General features: G+C 39.4%; 1 protein-coding gene across 13 annotated transcripts in view; it reads right to left on the bottom strand.

Annotated features, from left to right (window-relative positions):
- Positions 1-19705, bottom strand: part of RAF1 (Raf-1 proto-oncogene, serine/threonine kinase) — a 69684-nt gene that overhangs the window by 17521 nt on the left and 32458 nt on the right. For 5 of the 13 annotated variants that reach the window (XM_077924840.1, XM_028718927.2, XM_077924842.1 and 2 more), the window contains 5 exons: positions 6198-6427; positions 4005-4117; positions 2895-2997; positions 1360-1517; positions 1111-1209 (listed from right to left, as the gene is read on the bottom strand). In XM_077924840.1, coding sequence (XP_077780966.1) covers positions 1111-1209; positions 1360-1517; positions 2895-2997; positions 4005-4117; positions 6198-6404 — 680 coding nt within the window. In that variant the 5' untranslated portion in view covers positions 6405-6427. Of the gene's footprint in view, positions 1-1110; positions 1210-1359; positions 1518-2894; positions 2998-4004; positions 4118-6197; positions 6428-11160; positions 11288-14526; positions 14618-19705 lie in introns of those variants that run through there. The other 8 variants (XM_028718924.2, XM_028718921.2, XM_077924838.1 and 5 more) reach the window with 3 other exon arrangements.

Here is a 19705-nt window from a genome sequence, read left to right on the forward strand (position 1 = left end):
CCTGGCTTTGGCAAAGCTTTCCTGGCTTCTTAAAGCAATGATTTCCCATGCATCCAAACTGAGAAACTGCGGTTTAAGAGCTATCTCTAAACCAAAATATCAAACCAGATCAGTTTGTTAAATTTTGTTCAATTTGCCATCATTAAGTGCCGTTCCAAATTACTACTAAGAATGCAGTTGCAAAGTGAGGAGGCTTCGCAAAATCTCCGAATAATGTGGTCCATCCCATAAGCAGGCACTTAGCTTGCCTTCAGATGTGAGGATGATTATAGGAAAGAATTAGCTATCATTGAATAAACCTATTGGATGAATGTTTCCCAACTATGGAATGGTTTTGACAAAATACTAACAGGTCTGGTTGTTAAGTCCAAGCACTGAGGTTACCGCACCCTGTCCTGCCTTCACACTATCCAGCTCCCTGTCTGAATCCTGGGTTCAAGGAAACTTTGGTTTGGTTTGCCCTGGCTCTCCAAACCCAGATTTAAGACCATTGCTTGAAATGGTCTCCCAGTTCTCCTTTAGAAGAGGACCACATGAAACACAGTTTGCTAATCTGCTTGCTACAGCCAACTATGCCATGCAGAGACCAGGAAGTAAGGGAGGTGTCCAAGAACACGACACACAGGACAGCCAAACCATAAATGTATGTGGATAGGCCCTATTTTAAAAAATAACTAAAATATTAATATACTAATAGCATTTTAACTTGTAAAACGCTAACCCTTGGTGCTTAGCATGCAATAAGGAGAGTTTTGTCAAAGATATTCACACCAAGCTGCTTTTGCACATTGCTACCCAGGCTATTATACAGCACTACCATTATGAATTTCAGTCGTACCTTGGACGCTGAACGGAATCCGTTCCGGAATTCCGTTCGACTTCCAAAACATCCGAAAACCAAATCACAGCTTCTGACTGGCTGCAGGAAGCTCCTGCAGCCAATCAGAAGCCGCGGAAGCCCCCTCAGACATTCAGGTTCCAAAAGAACTTTTGCTAACTGGAACATTCACTTTGCAGCGTTCAGGAGCCAAAACGTCCAAGTTCCAGGGTGTTCGGGATCCAAGATACCACTGTATAGCAAAACACAACAAAAACCAAAGTTCAACTCACTTAACAGGTATCCTGGACACAGACTCCCGCATTCGCCGAGTCGTTAAGGGAGGTAGCGCAGGGACACCAGTATCACCAACATTTGGGTGTGGAAACAATCTGAAATCAAAAGCATGCAGCTGAGCAAAAAAGAAAAAATAAGCAGATTTTTACTAAATTCAATAGGCCTTTATGTTTGAACCAGTGCATTTATTCTAATTTTAAAATAGCTGCATTTTTATTTTTTTTTATGTTAAAAATAACTCTTACAAGAGTTGCCGGATGTTGCTCCAGTCCACACACATGGTAGGAACTTTTGTGCTGCAGTGTTCATGGAATTTATAACCGCAGGTTTGACACCGGAATCCATTTAGTAAAAACTTCTGGCAGATGTCACAGTATGCAAGTTTTAGAAAGGTCTTCCGTGCCTGGAAAATAAAATTTGTATCTAAGTTTGTATGAGGTAGCCAATTTATTAAGCTTCATACATATTTGTTTCAAATTGCTTGTTACCACATTATCATTAAATATTCCAGATTTTACCATTGGAATGAACTTTTATGAATAAAGCTGTAGCTTTAAACACGCTTTGCTCAAAATATACTGTCTCACAAACACCCAGTATTAATATATTTTAGTTTTCAAAACACAGGTGATTTTCAGCAGAAACTTTTGGGGGGGGGAATTCAGATTATTCACATTTTCAGAAATTGTTTTATTTTCACTTGCAACCATATACATTAGATTAGACTAGAAAGAAACCAAAACCTGGCATCTGGGTAAGTTTAAACGAGCAGCTTTTGTAGGCACAGTGTTATTTGATCAGAGAACTACATTTATAGTTCATGTCCATAGGAGCAGAAAGCAAACTCAATCTGCTAATCAAAACTCACCTTCTCCATGAAAACTGTTCCTTAACCCCTTAGTTCTCCCTCCCAATTTAAACAGTACAGGCAAGTGCATTCGCTCACAGTATTACTCTTGCTCTCCTCCCCTCTCATTATATTCCATAGTGGACCAGTTCATATGTCATGGGCAAACCAAACTATATCTTGCTGTAAACAAGCAAATATGCTGGTGTATGCTGCTCAACTCTACTCACCCATCCTGCAGGAAACAGCCCCCGGCACTAGTTTAGTGTTACATATGAACCAGCACTTATCCTTTATTTATCCCTCTTGCGGTTGGTTTAGAGAGAGGCAAAACACACAGCACTAAAAAAGCGCTGTGCATTGTTTCCTTCTGACTTGGGGAAGGGAGGAGCAGGACAGGCATGCTTTGAACAGCATGCACTAGTGTGTTTGCTCATTCACAGTACAGTCACAGTTAGGTTTACCATGATGTGTGAACCAGGCCAAGAAAGGAGATGCTGATCGCAGAAGAATACCTCAGTGTCTACAGCCACAGGGGCAACAAAAGAATAAAAAGCTAAAGGATGTTAACTGAGGCAGTCTTTGCCAACCCAATGCCCTCTGTATGTTTTGGACTACCATTTCCATCATCAATGGCCATGCTGGCTGGCTAATGGGATTTTGTCAAAAAAACATTTGGAGGGGACTAGGTTGGGGAAGACAATGCCCTAAGGGTCTGGACTGCTTTTAAAAACATCGTTGATTTTCTGCCAAGATTGGAAAGGTAAGAACATTTAGATATATTGCAACACTTGCTTTGTGTGCTGTTTTGAGGTCAAAGTATTATGAAACCTTTTGAGGACTACTGTTGTATAATTTCCTATAAAGTCTTGTCAGCTGTACTCCCATGAGGTATTTCCAAATATTTTGTACATACAAAAGAGATCAACATACAAAATTGTGTGTCGTAAGCGGAACATGATCCAGGAAATCCACTTGCAATTCCTCTCCAATCAAGGATGCAGCATCTGTACCCCAATCCAGCCGTGCTTTTTTACTGAAAAGGTGGGGAGAGAATATGCTGAATGAATTCCATTTTCAAGTGTATGAGAACAAAAAAAGTTTTAAACTTTTAACCAATAGTCTTAAACCAAATCGCTTAAAAGTTCAGAGCTACCTGAAATGTGTGTGAACATACACTAGTTTAATAAGTGGCAACATTCAAAATAAAAGAAAGACGTAGATACCAAAATTTTAATGGTAGCCTTAATGATATGGAAGTTGTATAATGGATTTGAGCCCTAAAGTTGTCTGAAATTAACAGATTCAAGGGCAAAAATAAAATCTCACAAATAATTGATCCAGGACTGTGGCTTAACACAGCGTTCTATACCAGCCATCAGCAGTGGGAAGTCAATTAAGTTACCTTCACTCCCTCAACTTGTTAAAGAATCATTTGGTATTTAAAATTAGTACACACCTGGCCCTATAAAAAGCAGATAGATAGATAGATTAGATAGATAGATAGATAGATAGATGATATAGATATAGAGATAGATATAGAGATGATATAGATATATAGATATTCATTTATTGTCTTATACCGCCCTTCGTCCATAAATCTCAGGGCGGTTCACAGAATAAAATGATTGTCCAAACTGAAATTTTTATGCGAGCAGATAAAACTTTCCAACATATTAGCTACACCTTAAAAGATAACACTCTGTAAGTATCATATAAAAATAGCTACATCTATGAATTGATGAAAATTCTAGCTTTATTTCCTTCAAACTTCAGAATAAGCAAAACAAATTGATTTCACTTAGGACAATGCAACCACTTTAAATTCTTTGCGTTCCCGCTGACTTCAATAGAACAGTTAAGCTTATACTGAATTCTCTCCATTTGAATCTATGCAACACCAACTTTGGTTGGTGTGCCCTTTGTGATTTTGTACTGTTTGAATCACTGAACATTATAAACGTGAAGCAAACAAAATACAGGGAACACTATGGGAAGGAACTGCTTGAATGCTTTCATAAAACGTGATATTTCAATTCTTACCCTTTGTGTTCATTAAGTAATCTAAAAACAGCGCAGCATTCCGGCTGTAGGCCTCTGACTTTGAGTGCTTTCATGAGACAATCATGAAGGGTCATTCCATTACGCACATTCACCTGTTAAAAAAGTAGTAGTTTTAATTCTAAAACATTTTCATTCTTCAGTAATGGAGTACGCATTACAGTGATGTTATGAAACACTGGATGACTACAATTACACAATACTATCATAACTGAAAATTGTCATTATGGAGTTTTACACTTGTAATGCTGCTAATTCTGTGATCAAAAACTGAAGGGAAGGGATATCAGCTCCGCCCATGGCATGATGGATAACAGCAACAATCGGGGGGAGAGAAAGACATAACATCTTACAAGGACAGGAAGAAACATCACGGACTGAATAATTGCCACACACAGGAAAGAACAATGATACAGTTTTAGTTCCTCACATGAAGTTTTAGAAATCATTTAATGTGTCAACACGAATAGAAGTTATTAATATTGCAGCTGTTGTGTAAGGGATGACTATTATGACCGGAATATAACTGAAACTAATAAGATTTTAGAACACAGAAATAAATAAAATTAGAAAGTCAACAAATCTAGAACACGGGGGACCACCTTAATTAAATAAGGTAATTTAGTATTTGAATTATTGGTAATAATAATTGTATTATAAATTGGCATTGTTATAATGAGGCTATTATTGGAATGTAATTGAAAACTAATAAATGTTTATTATTAAAAAAAACTGAACGAAGGAAATCGAGTCTCCAACACTTCTTCATTGAAGATTCAATCCACATTTTCCTTGTTTGCCTAAGGCTGCTGTCTTAAAACCTAACACCTGGAAGTAAACCCCACTGACATCCACAGGACTTCATTCAGAGCAAATGTAAATAGGATTGCACTTTAGATAGACATGAATGGCATTGCCTAAAACAATTACCGTATTTTTTGCTCTATAAGACTCACTTTTTCCCTCCTAAAAAGTAAGGGGAAATGTGTGTGCGACTTATGGAGCGAATGCAGGCTGCGCAGCTATCACAGAAGCCAGAACAGCAAGAGGGATTGCTGCTTTCACTGTGCAGCAATCCCTCTTGCTGTTCTGGCTTCTGAGATTCAGAATATTTTTTTTCTTGTTTTCCTCCTCCAAAAACTAGGTACGTCTTGTGGTCTGGTGCGTCTTATAGAGCGAAAAATACCGTAAGTCGGGTTTTTTAGTGTCACAGCTGCACAGGCACTAACCATGGTTACTTACTGCCAACAAGTGTTCCCATCTTCATCGGTTGCAATACTGAATAAGTGGGAACCATGGCAGGGCAACAAGGAGGAATGTTAGGGGTGGGGATTGGGAGTGAATCTGCTCCTTCTAGTTTAATTGTGATAAAGAAATCAGCAGCACTGTATCTGCACTGTAAACACTCACCTGGTAGACATATGCAACATTCAGGAGGAAAGTGAGCAGAATGACAAAGGCTGAATTCTCCCACTCTATATCTAGCAAAGAAATCAAGCAGACTGCCCAAAGGGGAGTTCCCCTCTTATGCACTCAGCATGGAAATGCAGCAGGCTGCTGGGGAGGGGGGAGGGGAGTCAGAGCTCTCCATCCATCCTCTGCTAGTAGGCCAGTAAATATTTTGCAGACTAATAATTTTTGTGGGCTTATTTACAAGGCCGGTGAAAGCAGTACCTTTAAGCAAGGACAGAAAGTCATATGATAGGCTTATCGAAACGTCTGACAGAATCCAATCTAGGCCTGCTGCAATTAACCTGAGCTGATGTCACTTGTGCTGCTGACATTTAACAATCTGCATACTGATTTTACGATTTTAATACAACTTTGCAAGCCTTTAGGATATACTTATAAATCACTTTAAAGTCAGAAGCAAAAAGAAAACCAAGGTGCTTTTTCTGGCTAACACTGCTTTAGTATCCAAAATAATCCATCAGCAGAAAGCCTATTCATAAGAGACAGGATCACATATTCATTGAAGTGATACAAATCTCATTGCTCTTCCCAAAATTATGCATGTGTATATTGGGTCAACATGTTGAACAAAACATCACTGTATCCATCCTGAAGCATCTACATTTAAACATTATTAGCCCACTGGGGCACTGGAATGTTTATGCACTAGTGGGGGGAAAACAGCCAATCTTTCATCTTGCACAAAACAAGAAACAGACTCACCACTGTGCGTTGCTTGTTAGGCAAGAAAACACGAATGGTATTGCTTGTCTTGGAAGAATCTGAAAGTTTCCCATCATCAGATGCTCTACGCTGATAGCTGTACTGCTGGACAATAGTAGGTGAAATACAGTTGGATCCATTGAAGACAGAATCCTTTAATCCAATTCCATCAGTTAGAGCCTTCCAAGCCCCATGAATGTGGTCCATTGAAGCAGTCGAAGCAGTAAAACCTTTTAAAAGAAGCACAAACACATTCTGAAAACAAGTCTCCTTAAGTGCAAAACCCAAAACACTTAGATTGTTCAACTATAAATGAAACATTTGTGGTACTCGGGTATAGGCCAATGAATTATAATTTGCACAATCAAGGGCAAGAAAACCTTGTCAACAGCTATGCTTATTTTTCTTTTGTGAGTGTTCATATGCACAGATATACACCTAAATTTCTGCAACCGCATGCTGTGTCCATCAGTAAGGAAAACTGTGCGATGCATGTGTGACACAGCACAGATTCTTAGACTCTGCACATTAGAAGCCTTCACTCACTGAACAGCTAATGGGATGCCAATCCTGAGACAATGTAACTTTCTCGAACCCTCCACAGAATCAAACTGTATGTTGATATACAGATATGTATATGAGAGTTAAATATCAATTTAATATGTTTTATTTTAATTAATGTAAACTACTTTTCTCCCAGAAGTCTGCATTTAGCGGTACCAAGAGACATTGATTCATGACTACATTGTTAGTGAATTTACATATTCGTTTAGAATCTCAATTACAGTGGACCCTCTGGATACGGATTTAATTTGTTCCAAGGGTCCATGTGCACCCCGAAAAATCCGTAACCAAGCGGCAAAACCCAGGAAAATACTTCCGGGTTTGCTGCTTTTACAACCCAAAGATTACGTATCCAGAGAGGTCAGTAACCCGAGGGTCCACTGTATAGCTCTATTCATGTGCTACTTGCATAAAGGGGTGGTCATGCAATCAAGGTGTAGCAGGGCCACACTACTGGCCCACCCCAGAGGTCACATGGCTTCGCTCAGCCCCACCCCTGTTATCCTCACATTAGGTGTGGATGTCTGCAGGTGGAAAGCCTACATATGTAGATGTACACACCTAATGAACAGACAACAGGGGAAGCCAACCAACTTCAGAAGACAGTGTGTCTATGTACAATTTGATTGCAAATTTAGTAGGCCATCAAATATTTTTTAGACTGTGGACCTACACGCTTACAAGTTTAATAAGCCCATTGAACATAATGGGAATTACTTCGGTTCAAACATGCATAGGATTGAGCTGCCAGTTCACTAATTACTGTATTTAAGTAAGCCTTCATATAAAAATTTCAGGATACTTCTTTTTCCGATACTGGTCTAATACGATTTACAACTTAACAGAAGTTCCCATTTACTGTCAGAAAATTATTGTATATTTTCTTTCGGTCCCTATTACAGTAACATAGTTGAATCAAACCAGGCTAAAAGGAAAAAGAGCCTTTATCCCTCAACTGCACCAATCAAAAATGGGTCCTGATGTTTAATTGGTTAAAGCTGAAGTTGATTAATCAACTGATTAAAAATATTTAAGCTAGCAGTCGTAACATTTAGATTTCCTTCCCACTATTTAAAGGGTGAGAAATAAATCATTTAATTGTATTACCGCAACCTATAGGTTAAAACTGAGGCACAATTATTTCCCATGGTCACGCAATGAATTACATGGTTGATCTGGGATTTGTCAAACATTTTGTATCAGATTCCAACTGACTTATATTGGAAAGTTTGGAGGAAATTTTCCATTCCAAAATGCACATACCTGTCCAGAATGACATAAATAAAACCATGAGGGATCCCTATCATGAGCATAGGCAGTGCAGCAGAAGAATGCAGGCAAAGGGATACAGTTGGAAGGAAAAGAGGTAGTGCTCTGTAGGAAATCTGAAGTGTAGTTCAGAGTTGTTGGTAAAGTTAATATTTAGAACTCATATTGCACATTTCAAGGATTCCAAGCCATCAGATATAATAAGCCATTAACTACCTGCATAAGAAATGTACCAAAAAAGAGACATCTCAAGGTGCAAATAAACAGTTATTAGTTGGTTCAGGCTAGGATAAATGTTAACCAGCTTCTTGAGAAGTGGTGTCTCTCATTTGGTAGATGCTTCCTTGTATTGTTTACTTTCATAGCGCGACCAAGTTCCTGTGATATCAGAGCCAGCTAAGTGCAGTTCAAAAACTCCCTACAAACCAGAACTGAATCCAGGCACACAAGAAGAGGGCAAATTGGAGGGGAGGACATGCCTGGGCTCAAACATCTTTCATGCATCAAGAAAACCAGTTGGCTGAAGCAGTCTATGGAGACAGTTTTCTTGTCCAATCAGATTTTAAAGCTACTAAACAGGCACTTAATTAGAAAAGATTCAAGACGAAAGCAGCTATGCAAAATTTCCCATTGCCATGTTGCCACTAATGTTCCTTGCAATGCAATTCTCAGAAGTGTTTGCAGATCAAGGAACTTGTAAATTTAGATCAGGGTTCAGGAATTTGTGGCCCTCCAGATGCTGCTGAACTACATCTCCCATCATTCCTCACCACTGGGCATGCAGGCCAGGGCTGATGGAAGTTGAGTCCAACATCACCTGGAGGGCCACAGGTTTCCCACTTCTAATCTAGATCCTGCACATATCTGCAAACTGTGTTTACCGGAACAGAAAACCAACTAGGTGTGTTTGTTGCCCTTGCCAGTGTCAACATTTCTACAGGTCAAAAAAGTGAACAAACAGTAGTGCTTTGAACTGCCTGCTCTGACCACTTTCCTTATCAGGGTCAGCAACAGAGGTAGAATATTATCAATGTTCAAATGTCAACTTACTACTACAACATGTGAAGCTATCAAGTCTATTTGTCTCTTGTTCCTTGCTTGTTTGGTAGATTCACATTCCATCTGTCTTTTAAGGCACTCACAGTGACATACATGGCTCTCCCCTAATTTTATAGTTCTCAACAACTCTCTGAAGAAAGGTAGGCTTAGATTCAATGACCATCTCAAGGCCATCATCCAATGAAAGGGGATTTAAACCAAAATCTCTCTGGCCCTAGTCTTGAAACTCTAACCACTAAATCATATTGTACCATTAATATTCCAAACATAATTCCAGGGCTCCCTTCATATATGGGAATATTTCAATTCAATCTCAAAAGCCTAGCGGGCAGAGGGAGGAACTTGCTGAAGGCCAACCATTTAGCTTCATGGCTGTGCTGGCTCATTCAAATGTAAGAATATCCAGCTCAAATCCTGACTGATATAAAACCACTGGCCTGGGATTCAGAGTTGCCCTTCCTTCATGAAAGGACCTTTGATGCAGCAGACATTCCAGCGGACAGAAAGAGGAGGTGGCAATTTTCACCAATACCCTTCCCACGTACAACCCTCCCACACTAATCCAGAGGGTTCCCCAACCAGCCAGAACAAATTGGGGGTGGGGGATCCATGCAAGATAAATCAGCAAAAAAATGCCTCACTTTTCATACATGATCTCTAAATTGAATCCACTGTGTGGCTTTTGGAGAAATAACTCATAGTCTAACTGTCCTCAGTGGGCTGTTGGGAGGTTAAAACGGTATTCTGAGTCCCTAAACGGGAGCATAGGACACAAATGTAACAAAACACAGCTGAACAGGGATTTCACCTCCCTATTTGAAACACAACACACACTGGATTAATTTAGCAATTACTCATCCATAACACCAATTTAAAATGGAGTCTGATATGCTATTTTTTAATACAACAGAATAATCAAGCAAACAGTTGGAATAACTTAAAGTAATGACAAGACAAAGAGTTAGCTGTAGTACTTTGTGAATCCCAAAACTATTATTTTTGTAGTAACTGTGATGTTTAGCTTATTTTTTAGTAGTTTTGTTAACAAGTGTTTCATAGATGCTAATTGTTTTGATGATTTGTAATTGTTTTACTGGTTTGTTATTTATTCTGTAGGATTTCTGCTATATTTATGGTGTTCTATTATGTTACTGTTATTTATTGTTTGTAAGCCGCTTTGGAATTAATTTGAATGAAAAGTGGCAGAGAAATATAATCAAGTATTATCAATCAATCAAAAGTCTCAGACATAGTGACAGGAAAGCATTGACTGCTGGGCCAAATTCAATCTATTACAGACCACAATCCACTGACAGAGGTTCTTTTCTTCATTTGCCCACCTAAGTTCTACTCAAAAGTAAACTCATTGAAATTTTGTCAACTAGATGAACATGCACCAGAGACACTGTATTTTCAAGTGGTGGTCCCTGATCTATGAAACTCCCACACAAGGGATATGAGTTGGCACCATCAGTTCTAGCCTTCAGAAAGGTTTTGAAGGCCTCTCTCTTAAATGGCCTTCAACCAAGTTTATTTTATTTAGTTGGTGCTGGTTTTTAAACTATTGGGTTTTTTTAATTAATGGGTTTTGATTTTACATTGTGTAACCAGTTTCATACTGTGTCATATTGGAATTGTAATTTTCGTGTGTTTTATGTTCCGTAAGCCACCTTCAGTGGACTCTGTCCTGAAATGCAGCTGAAATATATCCAAAATAAAGAAAGCAGACAGCAAGAACAGAAGGTCAAAAGAAGAGGGGCAGCTACTTTCTCACTCATGTAATCTTGACTCTTTTCCCCACAGTACTGCAAACAGAGGAAGGAAGTAGATTAGCACAGTGAGTTATTGCTAGACAATTGGCATCTATAATTCCTTCCCCCATGCCAATTCTCAACCCTCCATGTCAGAAACTGTACCAAGGAAAGAAAAGTAAGATTAATCCATGCCAAGGGAGAAGCAGCAGCTGCAGCAGCCACTGTGTGAGGAGGGTGCTTGAGAACAAACTTACACTGAGAGTATGACAGTTGGTTCTCCATCAACCCTACCCCTTTACCCTGAGAAGCCAACCTACCAAACTAGTTGTAGAGCAGGACTCCAATGTATTAAGAATCCAGAGTCTACTCCTTTCACTTATGAGTTTTCACCTCAAGCAGGCTCCTGTCAGTATGCACTTGGGAGACTGGAAATTCTTTTCAACTCTGCATTTAAAAAAGTTAGATAAGGTCAATGTTGAGTCTTGCAAATACACATGAGTTAACTGAGCACAATGAACGGAGACTGGCAACAGACCCCATAAGAAGGCATGCAAGTTCTGAAAAAAAGTCATTGTAGCCAGTATGGAGGCAGTTCTTTGATCATTGCAATCTATAAGACTATGGCCATCTACAAGCATCAAGGCTACAAGCATCAAATCTGCAATTTTCCTAAGACAAAAGCACGTCTTAAAATGTTCAATCCTGGCACATTGTCTTGTTTAAAACTTCCTGTAGACTACTAGTTTGGTTGCATTATGCAAAAGAAACTATTTCTCTTTTACAGTTCTTTGTGTACACCAGAAGTTCCTTGCCACCTTTTCCTTTGCTACATTATTTCTGGTTGTCATTTTTGTATGATGATATGCCATAATGCCATATATGGGAGATATTCCCTTTAAACTGCTACTGATATTACTAGCACTTCCAAGCAACCATGGGCAGGACTGGGATAAAAATTTAGCTATAAGAATTGTTCCATGAGGGCAGCTACTGAGCAGAGTAAGAAACATTTTATTGAGGAAGAATTATCCAGATCATTAATTACATCACAAATAAATTCGCTCAGTAGCTAAATATAAAATAAACTAAATTCTGTAATATTTTTATAGGCAGAAATTCAAACTTGACCAATTTAAACTAATTTTTTTTTATATAAATTATTTTTGTCATGTGTATTTTCTGTTTTCTGTTTGAAGCTTTAAATATGTTTAAAAGAAAGAAGCAAAACTGACCCAAGAGAACCTGACATGCATTAACAAAAAGACACCTTTGATTAGGCAGGGAAGAAAACAAGGCATCCTGTCTTCCTCAGGTATATAAATATGCGATAACCACACATTCAAATATGAAATATTTTCAGCCCTCCTTTTTTCTCATGTACCAAAAGAAAACTCACAGCACTTGCTCAACTCCATAATATGCCAATTAAACACTCCAAATTAAGACAAATAGTTGAGGAGTGCCCCATGGCCTGGACGGCAGGAACAAGGATCACTGTGCTAAACCCAAAATTTTAAACCTAAACAAATTTGTAAACAGAGCCAAAGAATGAAGTAACATTTTGTTAAGCCTCAAAATTATGCACTTTACACATAAAATATACACCACACACAATACACCTAACTGTAATCCTATGGCTCTTTTAGAAGAGAAAAACCTCCAATACACATATGGGGGGAAACCAAAGCAGGAAAAAATATCAGGAAGGAGAGAAGTGGAACAAAGACAAAGCTAAACACTACTGCCACTTTTCTGCTCCTGATCATTCTTTGAAAAAGAAAAGGAGTTCTGTCATACTTGCATGTAGTTTGGGGAAACAGGCAGATCTTCATTGGTTTAACTCTAACTGCAACACCTACAAGCTACGGTAATTTAAAAGATTTGTGGGGAAACTTATGTGTGTATGTACGGTATTTTTCACCCCATAGGACGCACCGCCCTATAGGACGCACCTACTTTTTTTTGGGGGGGGGAATAAAGAAAAAAAATTATTTCCCCCCCAGGCACGGGGCTGGAGCGGGGAAAGCCCGAGCTTCCCCCGACCCCAGCCCCCAGAACAGCCTGCTATCCGCAAGCCTAGGGAGCCGCGCCGGGGTCCCGAGGGTTGCGCGGAGCCCGGGAGGGCAGGCAGCTCTGCGCAAGCCTCCGGAGCCCGGTGCGGCTTGGCGCCGGGCTCCCGAGAGTTGCACAGAGCTGCGGGAAGCCCGGGAGCACAGACAGCTCTGCACAACCCTCCAGAGCCCGGCGCGCCTTCGCGCCGGGCTCCCGAGGGTTGTGCAGAGCTTCCTGAAGCCTGTATTCACCCCATAGGACGCACACACATTTCCCCTTCATTTTTGGAGGGGGAAAAGTGCGTCCTATATGGCGAAAAATATGGTAACTAAGGTAACAGTTAGCAATTCTACAGTGGGGTCTACATTCTAAAATACAACAAATATATTTCCCTAAAAGCTGTACAGAACTCTTATAGCAATCTTAGTCTCAGTGTGTGTGTATATGTGTGTGTACAATAATTTTTGAAAGACGATAAACATTGCGGCTTGCAAACAAACTATAAACAGAATATAAATAATGACTAGTGGGAAGAAGTATACCTTTTATCCTACACACTCACACACACTCCTAATAAAAACATCCCACCTTTTCTTGAGGTAAAGGTAGCTAACAAACAAAATCACTAAAATGAACAAACTTAAATGTGGCAGGCAGTCTAATGAAATCCTATGATGATGATATTATTATTATTATTATTATTATTATTATTATTATTATTATTATTATTACTACTACTACTACTACTACTACTACAATTTGTATACAGAGGTACCATGGATTACGAACTTAATTCGTTCCGGAAGTCCGTTCTTAAAACAACCCAAAGCATCCTTAACTTGAGGCGTGCATTCCCTACATAGGCTTCCTGCGGCCCCTGAAGCGGATTGCATTCATATCCCGGGGCAAAGCTCGCAACCCAGGACACCTACAGGCTTGTGGAGTTCGTAACCCAAAGTGTTTGTAAGCAGGACTGTTCGTAACTCGAGGTACCACTGTACCACCCTTCAACCACAGATCTCAGGGTAGTTCACAATATATAATTACAACATAAAAAGCACAAAAACATAATAGGATAGGGTTTTAAAATTTGAAAGGTTTACTGTTACACAGTGGGGGAGGCACACTTACACACACAGAGAGAGAGAGAGTTAAAGAAGGTGTGGAAAACAGGACAGTATGCAACAAGATAGTTAGCTGAGCAACAGAACTCCTTCTCTCTCCATTCCCTACACCTTCCCAAATTTGCTCCAGAGGGTTGGGGAAACCCCTGAACAGATTTAGGAGTAATGTAGGAGAGGGAGGGGAAGTTCTGTGCTAACAGAACCACTTCATTGGATACTGGCTGTATAGCTCAAGGATCACATATAAACTAATAATGTGTATTTTCTTGTAACCCCTGCATGTCAAAGCATAACAACACAATAATTGTACTAAATTTTTAAACAGTTGAAAATCCAACACATGCAAAAAGCCTGAGTTCCTTTTCAACCCTCACTATATTCAACAGCTAACAAATGTTTCACAACTGAGGTAATAATTCCAGATTAAGGGCTGGAGTACACATTACGCTTTGCCACTGGGATGCTGCCAAAACCATCATCCTGCTCATAACATAGAGAAATACTTACTGTGTGGACCTCCGCGATCATGTTATGAATTTCCATGCTCCTGTTTTCAGCAGCATCACTGCCATGGCAAACGTAGTTATGTGCTCCAGCCCTAAGAACACCAAATGCAATATGTCCATCATAACTAGGCTCACACCAGATACTTTAAATTCATATACTATAGATAATATTCTGAAAATATACAAGTTGGCTATATTCTTTAGCACATAATTCTCAATTGCCCTTCTTGGTACATACAAAGCAGCCAGCTTTTCTGATATGGACTCATGTTCAATGACAATATTTGCTAATCATCAGCACATAATGAAACACAGCTTAATTTTGATGTATATGTATGAGCTTAAGCTTCATTAAGAGTGAAACGGGGAGGTTACCTCTATATGCATTAAAGGTAATAATATGATAATATACACATTTAGTTTCTAAATTCTAGGCAGCTCCATTTAACTGAGATCTTTTATATATGTTAAGATGTTATATCAAGAAGCTTGAAATAAATTTGCTCAGCTCTGGGGTTGAAATGTGCCACAAGGGTTCCAAAACCAAACACAGCTAGACTTACCATTTCCCACCTGAATCCTGATCAGACACACTTTTGGAAGATTCAAGGCCTGTAGAGTGTAGTGGGGAACCAGATATTTTGGACTCCACCCCCCCCCCCATTACATATTGTATTGTCTTTTCAGTGACCACTGAAGACCCTCATTTTTTCCAACAAGTCCTTTGAAGAGGAGATTTGTCTCCATAGACTGTATCTGCATTAGATTTGAATTGTTTTCACACATGATTTGTTGGGGGGGAAAAATTTATAGATGAAATTGGTTTGCTTTCATCACTGATGGGATTCCAGTCATAACAGTCAGTAATAGTCAATCAGAGCCAACGTACATAGCGATTAGGGTTGAACTAGGACCTGGGAGACCGGGGCTCAAATCCCCACTCATCTATGAAGCTCAATGAGTGACCTTGAGTCAGTTACAATCGCTCAGCGAGGTTGCTGTGAGGATAAAATGGAGAAGGGAGAATCATGTACAACACCTTGAGCTCCTTGAAAGAATGGTGGGATTGTAAAAGTAATAATATAAAAATATTCACAGTCTAAGTGGATAAAAGTTAGCATCACTCAAGCTGAGCCAAAGACAAAACATCCACACTGCCAAAGTGATGACAGATGCCTTAGTCACCTATTTGTAGGCTTTCAAAGCAGATTTTAATAGATGCATAAATTAGCATGTCCAGAAGAAGTCTGGAGAAATCCTTTAAAATCCTCACTGTATACACATACCAACTATTCAGAAATGAAGGCCTGTATTTTAAATGTGTTTTTCTATAGAGAAAAGAATTGGTCTCAGTGGACAGATTTAAATATAATTCAGAGGTGCTATACTGTAGAAGCCTTTCAGCATGTCCACATTTAACATCCAATACTACACTGAAAAACTTGTATAACTGAATGTTTTAATTTCCAAATAATGTAGTCATGTAAATATTTTAATTAGATTACGATTTCTGCCATAAAATTATGACCATTCATGTCAACTTACAATGAAATTCTAAACATGCTAGACTGCAAGTTCCCCTCAGTTATACCGCCTTCATTATGTACATGTATAGATTTTGGATTAGTTACTACTGAGCTAGCTATAATATATTTAGGGTTCAGAGGCATTTATCTTTCCAAATCAGAATGAAAGGTTCCACAGGTGCTCTAACCCTGTATAAATATTTTTTTCTATATCATGTTATTGTAATAGTAGCAATCATAATATTGCTAGAAACATATTGGGTTGCATCCTGTGAACAGAACTCTGTTCAAAGGACACTTCCACTTAGGCGGAGGTGGAGAGAGGTAATTTTCACTGGTTCCTCCTTTCCGCATTAGTGGAAGAATGAGGGACCAGAACAGCATGGGAGGTGGAATGGTGGGGAGATGGCGGGCTGCGGGAGAAATCAGATAAAATTGCCTTCCTTCTCTTCACCCTGCATAACCCTCCTGCTGGATCTTAGTCCCAAATCTGGATCCCTCTCATGATATTTATAAGGTGTGAAAGAACCCTTGTTAGCAATAACAATAAGGAAATGAGTGGGTCAACTTCATTGTAAATGCTACATGGAATGGCCTTTGCTGATTTGGAAAAGATCTACTTTTCATTAAAGACTAAAGAAAGTTAAATATTACTGTTTAGCACAGGGGTAGCCAAAATGGTGCCCTCTGGATGTTGTGGACTGCAACTCCCATCAGCACCAGCCAACATAACCAATGGTCAGGCAACCAATGGTCTCCACAACATCTGGAGAGGACCATGTTGGCTGCCCTGGATCTGGATCACTTCCACCATAACCTCTTTCTGATGCCAGGAACAGATGGAAATGAAAAGTTAAGACACCACAGGCATTACGTCACTGACACCAGTAACTGCTTACCGCGGCATTCCTGGTGAGAGACCAAATAAAGTATAAATCAACCTACTCTGTACTACCTCCAACTAATATGGTTCCAGAACTCCCCAGATTTCTCTCTCATATGTAAAACTGAGGAATAACCTAATCAGCAAAAACTCTTAAAAACAAGCACCACAAAATTCACTCTCTTCATTCTGGCAAATTTTAACACCGACTACATTGAACTTTTAATTTATTAATCTACCAGTTCTATAGGCTATTCGTGCAAAACATATCCCCAGATTATTATATCTATTTGATTATTCCAGCTGATTACTGCCTAGTTGCCATTTGTGTTCCATTGCTTTAGTCTTGGCATAATTCACACATAACTGTTCCTTATTGCATACTTCCCCAAATGATTTCAACAATATCCTCATGCCAGTTAGGGTCTGGGCTAACAGAACCACATTGTCTGTGAATAGCAATACATTTAGTTTCCATGTGCCAACAACTGCTAAAAAGTTTGATTTATCAGCTAGTTGATCAATGATGCCATTCACATATATGCTGAGCAAAAAGGGGGCTAGTAAACTGTTTTGTCTTACCCCTCTGGTTGAACCAATTTCCTCTGACAACTGGCATTCTCTGTCTACTCTAATACGAACTTTGGTGCCTGTGTAAAAGTTCTTAATTAGAATCAACAGGTGTCTTGTACATCCTAACTCTACATAGTTTTCTCCATAAAATCTATTTATTTATCCTGCCAACGACTGAGATCAGGTCAACAAAAGCAGCATGTGTATTTCCTAGGGCCACCTGCATCTCTCTCTATCAAATGATTTAGAACAAAGCACTGATCTATGATTGACTTCCCATGCCAGAAGCCTGCTTATTCATCCCCAATATTAGTATCTGCCCAATCTTCAGCCTTGTCCAATAGATAGTGTGTGCATAATTTGGAGGAAACATCCAAAAGGCTCACTGGATGGTAACTGACTGGGAGAGGTTTGCCCCCTTTCTTAAAACTTGGGACCACAATATTTTGTTTCCATTCCTTTGAGCAATCTACCAGTGCAGTTAACATAGGTAAGGGCTTTTGCTAATACAAGGGCCCATCAGTTTGAATTATCCAGAAACATCTCTGGCAGGAGCATACCTTCCCCAGAGGTTTTGTGTCTACACAGGTAAGATATTTGTATTTTTTAATATATATTTATAGAGCACTATTCTATAAAAAAATCAGAACATAAAACCATACAGTAGAAACATATTAAAAAGTTAAAAATAGACTATTCAGAGAGACCGCACTAAGTTATGTCTACCCTTGATTAATAAAACTTAAGGATATTTGGTAAGTACAGTCATACCTCAGGATAAATATGCTTCAGGATAAGTATTTTCAGGTTGCGCTCTGTGGCGACCAGGAAGTAACGGAGCACGTTACTTCCGGCTTTCACCGTTCACGCATGCGGAGACGGTCAAAATGACATCACGCGCATGCGCGGAAGCGGCAAAACGTGAACTGCGCAGATGCGTCTTACGTTCTGTTCAGGATGCGAACGGGGCTCCAGAACGGATCCCGTTCACATCCCGAGGTACCACTATATACCACTTTCCAGCAACTAAATATTTAACATTTATTTTCAAGTAACGCTCTTGAAATCTTAACTATTTAAAACAACCAACATAGCCAGAAAGCTTTTGCTCTGTCATTCCTGACTCTTCTCCTTCTGCTTTGGTGATCACTCATAGCAGAGTAAAATTGTCTTCCATGAATACGGTCTTAACAGTGAGTCCATAAGTGACTGTGCAGGCCAATTCTGAATCCATACGTCCTTCCACAGTGGGGACATATTTTTCTGGGAGGGAGCTGATCACAGTGAGGGTTTGCCAAAAGTGCCTTCCTCTTAGCTCATTTCTTCCTGAGTTCGTGCTTCTTCAATGTCTATGACACCTTTGGTAAAAGCTGTTCTCCAACTGGAGTGCTCACAGGCCGGTGTTTTCCAGTTATCAGTGCTTATGTTACTTTTTTCAAGATTTGCCTTGAGAGTGTCTTTAAACCTCTTTTGTTGTCCACCGGTATTTTGCTTTCCATTCCTGACTAGAGCAATGCTTGCACCCATTGTGGAAATATGTATTCTTACATCATGTCTAAAATAATGTCAGACAGACCTTGGATAATTTCTTTGCATAATGCTGAGCTCAATATGCCAATAGACAGAGAAAGTTTAACATTACTATGTGAAGATATGGTAACCTAATGACTAACCAATCTCTCTGAAAGAAACATCAATATATTATGACTAATCAACCTCTCTGTTTCAGCAAGAGTAATTTCAACTTGGTTTTTATTTTTGACATGCTTAACATAACACACACATTCCATTCAGAATACCAAGTAGCAAAATTTACAAAAGGATAAACTCATATTCTGCCCAATCTGGTTACACTACTTAATTCTTTCTACTCGGTACACACCTAAAAAGTTTGCCTAAAATAGCCTTTCAAATTATGCCCAGCAGCAGAAGACAGAATAACTCCGTCTTTTGCCCAGATATCAAGGGACCCATAGCAGTATCAAGAGATGTACAGGGTGTTTTACAATCCACTTTCTTTGTTCTTGACTCAACTTCTCATCATTCACAATACAGTCATACCTTATTTTGCAACCAGGGTCCATTCCGGAGCCGCAGCCGCTAGCCAAAAAGGACGCAGGGCAAAGCGCCGCGTCTGCACACACGCGAAGCGCAATTTAGCACTTCTGCGCATGCACGAGCGGCAAACCCAGAAGTAA

The sequence above is a fragment of the Podarcis muralis genome, chromosome 2 (genome assembly GCF_964188315.1).
Source record: "Podarcis muralis chromosome 2, rPodMur119.hap1.1, whole genome shotgun sequence".
In the NCBI taxonomy this organism is placed as follows: domain Eukaryota; kingdom Metazoa; phylum Chordata; class Lepidosauria; order Squamata; family Lacertidae; genus Podarcis; species Podarcis muralis.